The sequence below is a fragment of the Macaca nemestrina genome, chromosome 18 (genome assembly GCF_043159975.1).
Source record: "Macaca nemestrina isolate mMacNem1 chromosome 18, mMacNem.hap1, whole genome shotgun sequence".
NCBI classification, from domain to species: Eukaryota; Metazoa; Chordata; class Mammalia; order Primates; family Cercopithecidae; genus Macaca; species Macaca nemestrina.
Window position 1 is genome coordinate 86389463 of NC_092142.1, and position 17171 is coordinate 86406633.

The 17171-nt window shown below is 47.2% G+C and overlaps 1 protein-coding gene across 3 annotated transcripts in view; it reads right to left on the reverse strand.

Moving 5' to 3' along the window:
• LOC105488816 (zinc finger CCHC-type containing 14) overlaps nt 1–17171 on the reverse strand; it is an 86327-nt gene that overhangs the window by 60954 nt on the left and 8202 nt on the right. Inside the window, exon 1 of one of the 3 annotated variants that reach the window (XM_071085070.1) lies at nt 12519–12897. The exons of the other annotated variants lie outside the window; for them this stretch is intronic. Coding sequence (XP_070941171.1) covers nt 12519–12791 — 273 coding nt within the window. The 5' untranslated portion in view covers nt 12792–12897. Of the gene's footprint in view, nt 1–12518; nt 12898–17171 lie in introns of those variants that run through there. 3 annotated transcript variants of the gene reach the window in all.

Genomic DNA, 17171 nt, shown 5'->3' on the forward strand with positions numbered 1-17171 from the left:
AGATATCTTAAGGAAAAATTATATAAATTCAGGAGAGTATCATGTCTCATAATATCATATTATGTTGTGCATGTTCACCCAGCTGTTTTAGAATATGTTCTTATATTACAATAAATGATACCCTTAATTACATAGTCAAAAAAAAAAAAAAAAAACACACAAGTGGTCCTCCACCTCACCCTCCAGAGAAGCTGGAGGTGCATGCCACTATGCCAGGCTTAACCTACAAACAGCTCCTTATCATCTACTGCCTCAGGTTCAAACCCCTTCCCCCATTTTTTAGGACACTGCTAGATGTTTTTCCTAACTTAACTTTTAAAGTCTTATTACTTCCTAACCTAGGGGTTCTCAACTGGGGGCAATTTTTGTCCCCAGGGGACATTTGGCCACGTCTGAAAACATTTTCTGTGAACTGGGGTGGGGATCCTCATGGCATGCAGCCAGTGGAGACCAGTGATGCTGTTAAAAACATCCTGCAGCGCCCAGGACAGCTCCAGAGCAAGGAAGTACCTGGCCCCGGGCCTCAGGAGTGCCAAGGCTGAGAGGCCCTCCCCGATAGAGTTTATTTTCCCTAATACCGAGTACTGCGTCTGCATGTGGAATACCCGGGAGCTGGCAAACCAGGTAGGCTGAGAAAGCCAGGTCTAGACATGCTTGAAAAGAATACGGTCAGTTTAAAAAGCCAGGTGTCAATGGAATGCCTAAGATGTCAAGACACATTGTGAGAGACCATGAAGAATAAAAGAACAAAAAGTACTAGCGTTTTTGTCTGTCTGTTTTTTGGAGACATGGTCTATGTTGCCCAGGCTGGTCTCAAACTGCCCGGCTCAAGTCATCCTCCTGCCTTAGCCTCCCGAGCAGCTGGGACTACAGGTATGAGACAATGTACCTGGCTATAACCACCTTTTGTACAGTTCTTCCCAAGTATCCATTATGCAGGCATGTGCGACCATCTATCTGATCCCTGCGGTAAGCGTGATGTACACAGATCAAATTATCTCCACGTTAAAAACAAGAAAAACTCAACGTCAGTCCCTAAATGCCTTCCCCAAGGTCATCTGGCCAGTAGGGAGCAAAATCAAGTGCAGACTTGAGGTCCTGTAACTACAGAGGTCTGTGATTTGTGCAGAGTAAATCCAAGGAGGCGAGCGGAGCACAGCGGTCAGGACACATCTTTGGCGGCCACAGTGCTGGGTCCACAAGGGGCAGCCCCTGTTTCCTCCACTATGGGATGGAAATAATGGCACCTACCTAAGGCTTTCGTGAGAATTAAGTAAAATGCATTTCTAGTACTTAGTGAACTGGAAAAATGTTAGCATGAAAAATGTTAGTTGCTATTATGGTGGTGCTCGTGGTGTAGCTGGAGGGCAATTAAATTGCTTCAGTGCTGTGACAAAGACTCGGAGCTCTGGGAGGATCCAGGAGGGGCACTGGGAACTGGGCCTCCCAGAGGGCAGGGTTCCCTGTGTCTGCAGCATCTACTGCACCCCTGCGGGCAGCACACCCCCAGAAGCACCGAGGATGAGGACAGAGCCACCCACAGCCACCCCAGCTCCGTGTTCCCTGCACTGGGGGCTAGGGCCTATCTTCTCAAGTAGAGACTCTACCATGACATGTGTTCGTCTGTTCTAAAACCAGTGCACTTGCCAGGCACAGTGGCTCATGCCTGCAATCCCAGCACTTTGAGGGGCTAAGGCAGGAGGATCGCTTGAGCCCAGTAGTTCAAAACCAGCCTGGGGTCAGGAGCGAGGGCTCACACCTGTAACTGCAGCACTTCGGGAGGCTTAGGCAGGTGGAACTCCTGAGGTCAGGAGTTCAGGACCAGCCTGGGCAACATAGTGAGACCGCATCTCTACCAAAATTTAGAAATTACCTGGGCATGGTGGTGTGTGCCTGTACCTAGCTACTCAGGAGGCTGAGGTGGGGGGATCACTTCAACCTGGGAAGTTGAGGCTGCAATGAGCAATGACTGCATCACTGCACTCCAACCTGGGCAACAGCATGAGAAGCCACCTCAAAAAAATAAATAAATAATGAAAACAAGTGCATGACAGCTTGAGTAATTATTTAATTACTTGGACTACAGTTAAAATGTTCTCAGGAGTCATATGCTCATAGAGCTGCAGGTGGGTGGCCTCGTCCTCAGCCGAGTGTAAACTGGGGCCACTGTCTGGACAGCAACAAGGTAGGATGTGATGAACTTTCTTTTCCATCTGTATGTAGCTTTTCACCCACTAATCCCACTGGGAGGAGTCTGCTCTTAGGATACAGTCAATCAGCGACATAGTCAAAGGTTTGTGTGTAAGGAGATTTATCTCAGCTTGAACAAAAAGAAGAACAAACAACATAAACATCCCAGCAACAGATTACTACTGAAATAGGTCACTAAATGTGTATGTCCAGATGACTGAATATTATGCAGTCTTAAAAGGCATGCAGGATGCTCACAGATAATGTAAAAACGGACAGAACGTACATCAGTTGTTCAGGCACTGAGAAAATACAAATGTACACCGAAATATTAATAGCATTTATCTCTGGATAACTTTTATTTTTCTGTTTTCCAATTTTCCTGTGAGGAACAATCACTACTTTTAGAATTTAAACAAGTTACAGATATTAAGTCTAAATATAAATACCTCCCTACAAGAAATGAATGACATGAAAAGTATAGAAAAAGCAAGCTTCTGAAACCATAACCACACTTTCCTTCCACACATATCCCAAGGGCCAGGCACATCGGGGCCAACATGAACTCCAAAGTGTCTGCCCCATGAACAAAACACAGTGAACATGATTACGAAAAAAGAGTGTTTTCAATTTGTTTTCCAATTAACCTGCCTCTATACAGCAAGGAGTAACGTGTGTTAAATACTTTTAAGCCAATGTAAAAAACATAAAACATAAAAAGAAAAATGATTTGTAAGCATTTTATTAAAATAGTCATTACGTGTCTCTAAAAACCAGAACAAGAAGACAGATAGTTTAAGAGTGAAAGCTATTTGCTGACTTAGGCCAAGTGAAAGCCAACGCTAACCAAAAAAACATTTTCCATGTAAAAACATTCCTTTTAATATTTCTTACCCTAGAGCTCTACTCATTAAAAAGAGAAAGAGAGAAAAAAGATCACTGCTCAAAATCTCAGCAAAGGGAACCCAGTACTTAACTAGACAAGCTCTCAGAGTGACCAGATGCAAATCTCTTTCACAAATAGCCACAGGGCAGCACAGCCTCCACTAGGAACACCAGCCCTAACTGCCCACCCACGGGTGCTTCCAGACCTCCAGGTGCCAAGACATCCCACCAGGGGCCAACCACATTGGACTTCTGGGGTAAGGCCTGCCTACAGCCAGCCTCCAACACACCCAGAATCCCTGTTCCAGAGACTGCCTGTAGAAACAGCAGGGAGTCTGAAGTCAAGAGCCCTAGGTAGGCTAAAGACATACTTTTTTAGTCCTGTAATCCCATAAAACAGGGTTAAAAGCGCATCTTAACAGATTTATTGACTTCAGAGAGAACACCAGCATCTTGCTTGCACTCATGAGCAGCAACTCATTTCTGCCTTCCTAGCTCTTCCTTGCCTTCCTGTCCAGCAGCGACCTACTCACCACTACGGTCGGAGGCCAGCAATGACGCTGACCTTCATTGTTGACCAGGTTCTGACTATTTCTGTCTTCCAGTGTTTCCCAGCAACTACTACCTTCCACTAAAAAAATGACTTTATGCAACAGGAGAGAAAATGCCTGCAGACAAGTGCAAGTGTCAATAAAACTGGGGTGGGGGTAGGGGTGGAACTGAAGTAAGTCAGAGGAATCTAACAGTGAAAAAGTGTCAACTTCCTGCAGTGATGCCAAATGCCGGCCCTAGACTCAGACCCTGGGGAGGGCCAGCCCCCATCACTAGCCATGCGACACAAGTGATGTGACCTTTCCAAGCCTGTGTCCCTATCTGTAAAGTGGAGACAGTCACCATATTGACTTCCGAGGGTTGCTGCAAGGATTGAAGCAGCCAGTCCACCAAGCGTGGCTCTCAGGATGGAGCCTGGCAAACAGCAAGCGCCCAACCCACAGCCATAGGGATCCAGGTTGGCACAGTGCACCGAGGCACGCACACAAAGCCTTTCCCTCAGAGCTTCCCTCTCAAGACGGCCCCACAGACCAGACCACCAGCAGCACCGCTATGGCGTGGGCGGGGTGGGGGAGAAACCAATCAGAGGCTGCTTGAAAAAGGTACAACATCAGCAGTTAGGAGTAACAGGTGACAGCAAGGGAACACACAGAAGCAACACTGACAGGACGTGGCCATGTGGGAACAAGCAACCTAATCTCAATAATCTCTGAAGACAACACCGTCAGAAAGTAAAGCAATATAGTCACCATAATGGTCCCTTCCCCCTCAAGAAAAATTCACTTTTTATTTTTTATTTTTAAGATAGGGTCTCGCTCTGTTGCCCAGGCTGGAGTGCAGGGGCACAATCGCAGCTCAGTGCAACCTCCCACCTCAACTTCCTGAATAGCTGGGACTACAGGCATGTACCACAGTGCCCAGCTAATTTTTTATTTTTTGTACAGATGGGGGTCTCCCTATGTTGCCCAGGCTGTTCTTGTACTACTGGCCTCAAGAGATCCTCCCAACTGGGGCTCCAAAAAGTGCTGAGTGGGATTACAGGCATGAACCACTGCACCCAGCGTAAGAAAAAATTTAAATTATGTGACACTCGTAATGTTAGAAACAGTGAGCTGCAACAGCTTCAGGGGCAGAGGCCACAGCTAGCACCCTCTCCATTGCAGGCATAGGTACAATCTAATTCCACTGATGCCACATCCAAGAGGATGGCAGATGAGACATTCCCTGATGTTACTTTTTTTTGTTTGTTTTGGAGACGGAGTCTCGCTCTTGTTCCCCAGGCTGGAGTGCAATGGTGCGATCTGGGCTCACTGCAACCTCCGCCTCCTGGGTTCAAGCGATTCTCCTGCCTCAGCCTCCTGAGTAGCTGGGATTACAGGCAGGCGCCACCACACCCAGCTAATTTTTGTATTATTACTAGAGATGGGGTTTCGCCATGTTGGCCAAGCTGGTCTCAAACTCCTGACCTCAGGTGATCCACCTGCCTTGGCCTCCCAAAGTGCTGGGATTACAGGTGTGAGCCACAGTGCCTGGCCTATCTTCGGGACTTTTGATGTTAAGTACATACTATACACAATATTGTTATCGTGACTATTTGGCCAGGAATATGCTTAAACACTGGGGTTTTCTTAGAGAAGCTGGCTAAATGTCTAATTACAGTAAATAAACTACACCATAATGACCATTTTGGCTCCCACTATAACATACAACTCCCTGAGATGGGCCATTCAAAGCAGTGAGCACGTTCAAGCAGCTCTTTATAGCCCTCTGGGAATACTAGCCACAGTATAGGTTCAGTTTCAGAACATTAAGGCGTCTAGGATGGGAAAGAACAGGACTTGAAGAGGCCAGAAGGAGCAAGAAACCCCTGGTTGAAAACAAGAGTGCATCCAAGGTCCAGAAAGTGTCAGTAAAATCGGCTAGCAGGCTTTGTTTCTGCAGGCACCACAAACTCTATTCCAGGAGTCTTCTTGGGACACCCTACTATGAACAAGGCATTGCTGCTTCAGAGCCAGGGACCCCATTTCTTACTGTCAGCCATGCAACAAAAGATAAGACCAGAAAGGGCTCACGTGGATTGATCACAGAAGACATTTAGGCCAGAAAGTTTCAGATTTACCTTCCACTGCAGCTACGACCAGGCCCTCACGCCCAGGCACCTGGTATCTGCCCAACCGAACTTCACGCCTACAGGTGAAGCCTGGCCCAAGCCTGCTTCTCCGGCGAGTTCACCACACGCCTGACTCTCCTTCCCGTGGCTGACCACCACCAGGGGCCAGAGCATGTAGACAACCATTCCACTGACATCCTCCAGATGGACCCGTGAACTTCAAGGCACTGGGCCATCCCAGCCTTCTCTCTGTACAGAACCTCATCCTTTTTTTTTTTTTTTTTTTTTGAGACAGAGTCTCACTCTGCCGCCCAGGCTGGAGTGCAGTGGCGTGATCTTGGCTCACTGCAAGCTCCGCCTCCCGGGTTCACGCCATTCTCCTGCCTCAGCCTCCCGAGTAGCTGGGACTACAGGCGCCCACCACCTCGCCCGGCTAGTTTTTTTGTATTTTTTAGTAGAGACAGGGTTTCACTGTGTCAGCCAGGATGGTCTCGATCTCCTGACCTCGTGATCCGCCCGTCTCGGCCTCCCAAAGTGCTGGGATTACAGGCTTGAGCCACCGCGCCCGGCCGAACCTCATCCTTTTAACAGCACATGTTCCAGCTAGTACAAAACCCCCCTTTACAGCCGCCCTTCCTCAGGGATAATGAATCCTTCCTAGAACACATGGTTCATATTTATTTCTGCAACCCTTGGAGTATATAAAGCAGGCGGTTCTACTTTCAGTAATGGCTGAGACATTGGACCAATCCTCTTGCAGATAACTATAAACTCTGGACAAAGCATAAAAAACAACAAACTGGGCCGGGCGTGGTGGCTCAAGCCTGTAATCCCAGCACTTTGGGAGGCCGAGACAGGCGGATCACGAGGTCAGGAGATCGAGACCATCCTGGCTAACACGGTGAAACCCCGTCTCTACTAAAAAAAAAAAAAAAAAAAAAAAAAATACAAAAAACTAGCCAGGCGAGGTGGCGGGCGCCTGTAGTCCCAGCTACTCGGGAGGCTGAGGCCGGAGAATGGCGTGAACCCGGGAGGCGGAGCTTGCAGTGAGCTGAGATCCGGCCACTGCACTCCAGCCTGGGCGACAGAGCGAGACTCCGTCTCAAAAAAAAAAAAAAAAAAAAAAAAAAAAAACAACAACAAACTGAACAGGACCTAGAACAAGCAGAAACTGGAGGGGGCCTGTGCCCAGAGCGAGCTGAGCACTGCATGGGTTTCCTGTCCTAGGGCAGAACCTGGTCCTCATCAGAGAAGGAGGGCAGCTAAAGCTCATAGAGAATCCCATAGTCTCACTTAAAAAACCAGAGAGGGGAATTCTGGTAGACAATTGCAGCTGGAAAGCAACGGGGTAAACCTGGAAGCGAGAGCACCCTGGGAGGGGACACCATGCTCTGCACATCAACTCTGTGTGAGCCCTGAAACAGGCAGGCACAGGGCAGGTGCAGGACAGCAAGGTCACACTACAGCAACTGAGCAGAGATTTTAGCTGCTGATAACACAGGAAGAGTATCTGGAGTTTGAGTCCAGCCAAACTGACTGCCTGCTAAAACAAAGCATCATCGATCTTCAGGAGGACAGAACGAAGTCCAGAGTTTCTACAACGGATCACTCACAAAATCCAAGAAGCAATCACAATTAGTAGACATGGAAACAAACAAAAACATAACCTATACAAAAAGGAAAGGGTTAGCTCTGGAGACCAGGCACAGGACACTCCCACGTCGGCAGCACAGACAGGGACTCAGCAGCCCTTACAACGGGGCTCAGGAAGAGAAAGGAAAAGGGACTTGGGCTGGACAAGCCAAACGGGTCTCAAGAGAGAAACAGAACTTTTTTTAAAAAGCGGAAATTCCAGTGCCAGGTGCAGTGGCTCACGCCTGTAACCCCAGCACTTTGGGAGACCAAAGCAGGCAGATCACCTGAGGTCAGGAGTTCGAGACTAGCCTAGCCAACATGGCAAAACCCTATCTCTACAAAAAATACAAAAATTACCTGAGTGTGGTGATGGGCGCCTGTAATCCCAGCTACTCGGGAGGCTGAGACAGGAGAATCGCTTGAACCCAGGAGTTGGAGGTTGCAGTGAGCCGAGAGCGTGCCACTGTACTCCAGCCTGGGTGACAGAGCAAGACTCTGTCTTAAAAAAAAGGAAATTCCAGAACTAAAAAATGCTATTTCTAAACGAAGAAAAATCCCGTGGATGAGCTTTAACAGCAGACTGGAGATAACATAAGACTCAGTGAATCTGAAGATGGATCAATAAAAAGTATCCAACCCAAAGAACAGAGAGAGAAAAAAAGATCTGAAACAAAAACAATCGAACAAAGCTTCAGGGACAGTATCACACAGTTTTAATATACCTAGAGCTGGAGTCCCATAAGGAGAGAGAGATTGAGGCAGAAACACATTTTGGAGAAATTATGGCTGAAAATTTCCCACAGTTGGCAGAAGGCGTGAATTTACAGATCCAGTAAGTTCAGGACACCAAATAAGATAAATTCAATAAAACACTTGGACACATCACAGTCAGGCTGCTCAAATACCAAAGACACAGACCATCTTAGAGCCAGCTGGAGAAAAACAACTCGTGAGCACAGGGGAGCAGCCAACAGCGGAGTCCTGGAGGAGAGACAGGGTCTCAACTTCTCTCAAAGTCCCAGAAGAAGCAAGCTGCCAACAAAGGACCTCACATCCAGTGCAAACATCCTTCAATAGTATGGGTGAAAGTGAAACATGTTCTGATAAAAGAAAACGAAGAGCCTTTCTTGCCAGCACACCTACACTCCCGAAAATACTAAAGCAAGTTTGACAGACTGAAAGGATATGCTAACAAACTGGATCAGTAAGGAATGAAAAGCACCAAAACGGTAAACAGGCCTGGTTCCACTTAGGGATTGGGGAAAAAAGGTAAATATGTGAGCATATATAAAAGACAATATTTTCCTCGTAATTTTTTTAAAAGGTACATTCACACTGAAGCAAACAACAATTCTGTATATGTTGTGATGTCTATAGCATAGATGTAATATGTACACTTGCCACAGCAAGGACCAGGAAGGCACCTGGTTGCAAGACAGTGGCCAGTTTCTTACACTGCACAAGGCGTGGCACAGTATTAACTCTAAGCAGACTGGAAAGTTCAGTATCTACACTGGTATCTCTTGACCAGTCACTAAAATCATGCAACAAAGGAAGCCAACAGATAAAATGGAATTCCATGAATCTGCTTAAATGAAGTTTTAGAAATGGCAAAACTAATCAATGGTTCATAAGAAACAGAACAGAGGGAAAGAGTTTTTTTGTTTTGTTTTGTTTTTTTGAGACAGAGTCTCACTCTGTCACCCAGGCTGGAGTGCAGTGGTGCGATCTCGACTCACTGCAAGCTCCGCCTCCCGGATCCATGCCATTCTCCTGCCTCAGCCTCCTGAGTAGCTGGGACTACAGGCACCCGCCACCAGGCCCGGCTAATTTTTTTTGTATTTTTAGTAGAGACAGGGTTTCACCATGTTAGCCAGGAAGCTCTCGATCTCCTGACCTTGTGATCTGCCCGCCTCGGCCTCCCAAAGTGCTGAGATTACAGGCATGAGCCACCGCGCCCGGCCAAGGGAAAGAGTGAAGGTCTGAGGGTGGGGGGTGGAGAAGGTGGCAACTGACTGGAAAACAGCGGGAGGGAATTCTCTGGGCTGACGGTGATACTGCACAAACCCCCATCAAGGCTTATGTCTGTCAAAACTGAAGTGGTGGGCCAGGCACGGTGGCTCATGCCTGTAATCCCAGCACTTTGGGAGGCCGAGGCAGGCAGATCACAAGGTCAGGAGTTTGAGACCAGCCTGACCAAGGTGAAACCTTGTCTCTAATAAAAATATAAAAAAATCAGCCAGGCATGGTGGTGCGTGCCTGTAATCCCAGCTACTCAGGAGGCTGAGGCAGGAGAATTGCTTGAACCCAGGAGGCAGAGGTTGCAGGGAGCCAAGATTGCTCCATTGCACTCCAGCCTGGGTGACAGAGCAAGACTCCATCTCAAAAAACAATGACACAAAACAAAAAAACATGAAGTGGTGAAAACACTCAGATGACACACTTAAATAAATAAGTGCATTTCACTAAATGTAGGTTTTACCTTTAAATGGAAAGAAAAAAAGGAACCCCAACAAAATATTGGACTGCGGTACTGAGGACTATCATTTACATACTTGGTGCTGAATGAATAAAAACGAGCCGCTGGGGCCACGGCAGGGAGAGGAGCTTTGTCACCAAGATCATGGATCCCACCCAGGGCCAGCTGCACACATGGGGCAGCCCCGGGCATCGGCAGAGCAGGCGGAAGCCGGGGACGAGATCACACTCCCTACTTCTTACCAGCCACAGAGTCTGGGGCTCTCTTCCTCGTCTCATTTCATATTCCTCAGGTTTTTCCTCTCACTTTGAATGATGAAGTCAACACACAAACAATTTTAACTTCACATAATAAAAATAGCCACTAACTAACGTCACCTTTGTCAAATTATTTATACTTAACCTCTCTGTGTCTGTTTTCTCACTGCTAAAATGGGGACAAAAATATAACCTAACCCATGGAGCCGTTATGAGGATTAAATGAAATACATGCTACGCCCTCAGAGCAGCCTCCTGCACCTGGGAACATTGACGCCCCCACGGCATCCCCCCAAGCCCGCTGCCCCTCACTGCACACATCTGGGAACAATGACAAGCCCCCACCACATCCCCCTGAGCCTGCTGCCCCTCACTGCACGCACCTGGGCAACACTGACACGCCCCCACTGCATCCCCCCGAGCCTGCTGCCCCTCACCGCACACACCTGGGAACAATGACAAGCCCCCACCACATCCCCCTGAGCCTGCTGCCCCTCACCGCACACACCTGGGTAACACCGACACAACCCCCCCCCACGGCATCCCCTTGCAGCCTGCTGCCCCTCACCGCACACACCTGGGGAACACTGACACACCTCCACTGCAAGGCTCCCCGAGTCTGCTGCCCATCACTGCACGCATCTAGAAACACTGACACGCCCCCACGCATCGCTCTTCCCTGTAGCCTGCTGCTCCTCACCTCCTATCTTTATTAGCAATTGTAAAAGGAAAAGTAACATTGATAAATTACCCTCCTCAATACAGTATTAATGCTATGCTAGTTTAAAAGCCTTACACCTATTTAAACAACCCACACATGTAAGTGCTCTGAGAAATGACACACTGCATGACATGTGGCACAGTATTAACTCTAAGCAGACTGTGGAAAGTTCAGAATCTACACTGTCATCCCTAGACCAGCCACTAAAATCAGGCAACGAAAGAAGCCAACAGATAAAATGGAATTCCATGATTCTGCTTAAATGAAGTTTTAGAATAGGCGAAACTGACCGGTGGTGGAAAAGAAACAGAATCGAGGAAAAGAACAGAAACAAGGCCCGGGAGTCGGGGTGTGGAGAAGGTGGGAACTGACTGGAAAACGGCATGAGTTCTCACATATGAAAGATACTCTACCAGGAACCTGGAGTCAGGAGAATCTCCCAGAGGTGGCGTGCAAGTTCTCTGAGTATCTATTTGTGTCCGGGTAGAGTTTACACACCACACAGTGCTTCTCACGCGACCCCAGTACTCCATGCTTTCAAAGTATCTCATTAATTTTACTAATTTTTTTTTTTTTTTGAGACAGAGTCTCACTGTTGCCCAGGTTGAAGTGCAGTAGCTTGATCCTGGCTCACTGCAACCTCTGCCTCCCAGGTTCAAACGATTCTCCCGCCTCAGCCTCCCGAGTAGCTGGGATTACAGGCACACGCCACCACCCCCGGCTAAATTTTGTATTTTTAGTAGAGATGGGGTTTCACCATATTGGTCAGGCTGGTCTCAAACTCCTGACCTTGTGATCTGCCTGTCTCAGCCTCCCAAAGTGCTGGGATTACAGACATGAGCTATCGCACCAGGCCAATTTTACTATAATTTGGTTGTCAGCATTATTCTCAAGCTTTTAAATTTTATTAAAATGTCCAAAATAGAGTAGGGGTGAGGGTTGTTCCTCTTCCCCGTACATTAAATCTCTTCCTATTTCAAACAGTTTAATCTTTTTTCAATTCTAGACTATAATACTTCTAAGAATTAGTTCCTATATATACATGTTTTAATTAGAGTCAGTAAGAAACCTAAGGATAGGCCAGGCACGGTGCCTCACCACCTGTAATCCCAGCAATTTGGGAGGCCGAGGTGGGCAGATCACCTGAGGTCAGGAGTTCGAGACCACCCTAACCAACATGGTGAAACCCTGTCTCTACTAAAAATACAAAAAGTAGCTGGGTGTGGTGGCGTGTGCCTGTAATCCCAGCTGTTCAGGAGGCTGAAGCAGAAGAGTCGCTTGAACCCGGGAGACAGAGGTTGCAGTGAGCTGAGATCGCACTGCCGCACTCCAGTCTGGGCAACAGTGCGAGACTCCATCTCAAAAAACAAAACAAACAAAACAAAACAAACCAGAAACCTAAGGATATAATTTCTTTCTGGTAATTCTACTGATGCTTTTATGCAAATGTCCCAAATAGACAAATGATTCCATAATGCTCCCTTCTTAAGAGTTAATCTGATGTCACTGTTGAAAGTATAAAAGAAATACAAATGAAACTTTAATTAGAATGAGTAACAGGTTTTCAATTTATTGACATTATGCAACAAACTAAAACAGACATTATGTAGCAAACTAAAACATCAAGGCTTACCATGATTTAAAGTTTTAAAAGCATTAAAGAAATATAATCCAAACAAACTTACTTACAGAACTAAAAATGTTACTCCATGGAAATGAACTCATCCACACACAGGCCTTCACAGGCTCCACAGGAGAGGAGGCCACCAAAGCATCATGATGCCATGTGGCTTCTTCCGAGCTCTCAGCTGACGCATTCACAACCTTGTATGTGTGCAACCCCGGTAACCTAAAGCCCAACTCTTGTGTCACAGAGTTTCTCCCAATGAAAGCTTTTGTATGCCAGTTTCTTCTTTTCTTTCTTTTTTTTTTTCTTTTTAAATAGAGACGGGGTTTCGCCATGTTGCCAGGCTGGTCTTGAACTCCTGGCCTCAAGTGATCCACCTGCCTTGGCCTCCCAAAGTGATGGGGTTACAGGTGTGAGCCAGTGCACCTGGCCTTACATGCCAGCTTTTGAAAAATATAAAATTAAAAATAAGAAAGTAGGGCCAGGCGCGGTGGCTCACACCTGTAATCCCAGCACTTTGGGAGGCAGAGGTGGGCGGATCACAAGGTCAGGAAATCAAGATCATCCTGGCTAACACGGTGAAACCTCGTCTCTACTAAAAATACAAAAAATTAGCCGGGCGTGATGGCGGGCGCCTGTAGTCCCAGCTACTCGGGAGGCTGAGGCAGAATGGCGTGAACCCGGGAGGCGGAGCTTGCAGTAAGCCAAGATCACGCCACCGCACTCCAGCCTGGGCGACAGTGAGGCACTGTCTCAAAAATAAATAAATAAGAAAGTAGAATACAGATGTTAAAATTCAAGTTAAACTTCACTAGAATCTACAGCTACATAATATATATGAAGTAGTCATTGGATAAAGGCAAAAATCAAAAAGATAAAAAGTATGAGTTGGTAACAGGAGTTACTACTGTGGCCACTGAAAAGAAAAACCCGAAGGGAAAAAAGCACTTGTACTATGGCGGCTTTTCATTCACCCAACACCTCCTGCCCCTGGGTTTAACGAATGCTCCATAGGTGAGCCCCTAGTAGGTGGTAGGAACTGCTAGGCTCTAGTGATTTAAAAAGGCAGTCTCTGTCAAAGTCAAACTCTTGGGGGCAGAAATAGAACACAGCACATAAGGTCTAGGATAAGGATGCAACAACAAAATGACTGGTATCGATGAACCAATAATGGGGATGGGGGTATCCGGTGTCCAGTCTGAGAGAACAGCCTCTCCCAGGGCGCAGGAGAGAGAAAGCACAGTGAGGAGGAACTGCGCCCACAGACAGAGGTGTGTACGGACAGGCAGGGGACAGATCACAAAGGCCATGGCACATCATGCTAAGACCTGTAAGCCAGAAATGAGGCTCCTGCATGCTTTTGACCAGGACCATTCCAGTGACACAAGGGAACTGATGTTAGAGGCTAAGAGGGGGCCAGTGAGACCAGAGGGGGTTATGGAGGCAGACCCAGGCCAGGGAGACCAAAAAGGGTTACCAGAAGGCAGACCCAGGCCAGGAGACTAGAATGTTAATGAGGCTAGACCTAAGTCAAGGTCAGAGTTGGGCACATCAGTGTTATTTCTAAAAAGAGTTAAGGTACCAATGCTTCTGAACTATTCAATTAGAAGATAAAATGGAGCAGCTATGAAGTTGTTTCTTGTAGACGTTAAACATTGACATCAGCTGACTTGCATTCTAATACAGATTTCTGATCAGAAGCAAAGTGGAGTTAGGCCAGGCTGGGGCCATGCTGGTTCCCTGAAGACTATTCTAATCTTCGTCCTGCTTCCCTGGCATACTGCCTCAAATCTAAGCCTGCATCCAGAGAAGTGTGCCATATATGTGACCACCACGGCAAGTGTGGTAGGGAGAGAAACAGGGGAGAAAGGGGAAGTGGGAGGAGAAAGGAAGGAGAGGAAGAAAGGAAAGTAGGGGGTAAAGAAAGGAGATTCTGAGGGAACACTGAATCGGGGCTGTAACGGTGTCACTGGAGACAAATCTAAAGATATTTAGGACTTGTTCATAAACCAGCTGGAGGGGATAAAAAAGGGCATCTCTATGGCAGGACTGGGCCTCTGGCTGGAGGGAATTAGAAGGGAAGGACAGAGCAGGTCAGGGTTGGTGTCTTGGTCTGTTTTGTGTTCCTGTAACAGAATGCCACAGAGTAGGTAATTTATAAAGAAAAGGGCCGGGCGCGGTGGCTCAAGCCTGTCATCCCAGCACTTTGGGAGGCCGAGACGGGCGGATCACGAGGTCAGGAGATCGAGACCATCCTGGCTAACACGGTGAAACCCCGCCTCTACTAAAAACTACAAAAAACTAGCCGGGCAAGGTGGCGGGCGCCTGTAGTCCCAGCTACTCGGGAGGCTGAGGCAGGAGAATGGCGGGAACCCGGGAGGCGGAGCTTGCAGTGAGCTGAGATCCGGCCACTGCACTCCAGCCTGGGCGACAGAGCGAGACTCCGTCTCAAAAAAAAAAAAAAAAAAAGAAAAAGAAAAGAAGGGTATTTCTTACAGTTCTGGAGGCTGAAAGTCCAACAGCAAGAGCCTGCATCTGCTGAGGGCCTTCCTGCTGGGACATCCCATGGTGGAAGGCAGAAGAGGGAAGGGTGACAGAGCCAGGGAACAAGCCAGCAAGAGGAGCCCCACACCGGCCTTTACAAAAGCACTCTCAGGTGACAAGGATATTACCTCACCGTAATGGCAGTGGCAGAGCCCTCGTGACCTACCCATGTCCCAACACTGCTGCACTGGGGATTAAGTTTCCGAGATGCAAACTTTGGGGGAAACACTGGAACCATGGCAGGCAGGAAGAGAGAAACCCGCCTTTGCACACACTGAGCTACTGGGAACTTTCACTGGAAGCTGAAGGTCTGGTTGAGCCTTTAGGTTTTTTGGATTCATCAGTGAGACTGGCAAAACCACAGCTGAAAAGGTTATGAATTATAAAGCAAAAAGAAAGAAAAAGGAGAGAAGTCTGAGGAATAACATCATCAAAAGTGCAGAAAAGCAGAGGAAAAACTGAAAACAGATACTCAGAGAAGAGGAAAACCAGCAGTGCCAGAACTGGCGGAGGCAGCGCAGATCCCAGCCAGCCGGCACACCCAGGCTGCAGAAGCCACCAACCGGGGGAGGTGCCTCGCAGCCATATTTATTTCAAACAAAACCCAAAAAAACCTTTCCCGGGGATTCCTCTGTGTAGGAAAACCACAAAAACGAACGAGAGGTAAGAAACATAACCGAGAGTATCCAATGAACCTGGCCAACGTGAGGTCATGTGGACGGAGACATCCACGAAGTAGAACGCAGGGTCCAGAAGTGAACCCAGATCGATGTGGGAGTATACCACAGAGACAGCTCAGATCGCGGAGAGCAGAGACCATTTACCAGATGGCACTGGGACAAATGGGCTGTCATCTGGAAAATACAAAACTAACTTTGTACCTTATACCAAATCAATTCCAGATGGATCCGTTTGGTATAAAAAGAGAATGACACAGGTTCCATAGGCGACACTGCAGGGGACTGTCTTTAGAATGTACGGGGTGTCATGTGTATTATGCACGCACAATACATGCATATGTATAATATGTATGATGAGAAACGCATTATACATTATGCATTATGACACAAAAGCCAGAAGCCATGCCAAAAAGGACTGATAAATATACCACTTAAAAAAAAAAAGAAGAGAAAACAACTGCATGGCAAAATCAAAAGACAAGATTAAAAACCCAAAAAACAAATACATGCAATTCCTACTAAAGACGATTTCCTTGAAACTTACGGAGTTTCTAAAAACTAACAACCCAGCCAGGCGTGGTGGCTCACACCTGTAATCCCAGTACTTTGGGAGGCCGAGGTGGGTGGATCCCTTGAGGTCAGGAGCTTGAGACCAGTCTGGTCAACATGGTGAAACCCCATCTCTACTAAAAATACACACACACACACACACACACACACACAAATTAGCCAGGCTCAGTGGCACAAGGCTATAATACCAGCTACTTGGGTGGCTGAGGCAGGAGAATTGCTTAAACCCAGGAGGCAAAGGTTGCAGTGAACCGAGATCACACCAGTGCACTCCAGCCTGGGTGACAGAGTGCGACTCCATCTCAAATAAAGTAAAAATTAAAAAAAGAAAAGACCAACAACCCAACAGAGGTGAGCAAAGGAGATAAACAGCTCACCAAAAACCAATGAAATAGTTTACTTGAAACAATATTCAACCTCACTCCTAAGATAAAACTATACCACACCAGGGTAGGTCTCCACCTAACAGAATGGCCGCGACCAGCAAGTGGCTAACTCACTGGGCTCGTTAAAGGTTAGGGAAACAGGCCTTGTACATGGCTGTGGGAATTCTAAAAGCAGATCCTGGCAACAGGTAAAATAAATGCAAAAGCACAGACCATTTGACCGAACTCCACCTGTGGATTTCTACTCCGCAGGCAGAGTTACCTGACTGCGAAAGGTGCCATCTGTCGTCTGTAACATGTGGGTGATATGTACGTAACATGTAAATGACACTGAACTGGTTGGTAATATGACGGAACAAAATGTTATCAATAGGGCCTGATTAAATAACACATTCGTGCCATGAACAAGCTCTTTATGGACTGACAGAGAAGCCTCACCTGGAAAGACTGCCAAGAGAAGACCAGGAGGCACCTGTGTGTGCAGTGGGACATCAGGTATCTACTTGTAAATACATATGGTTTCTCTGGAATGTTC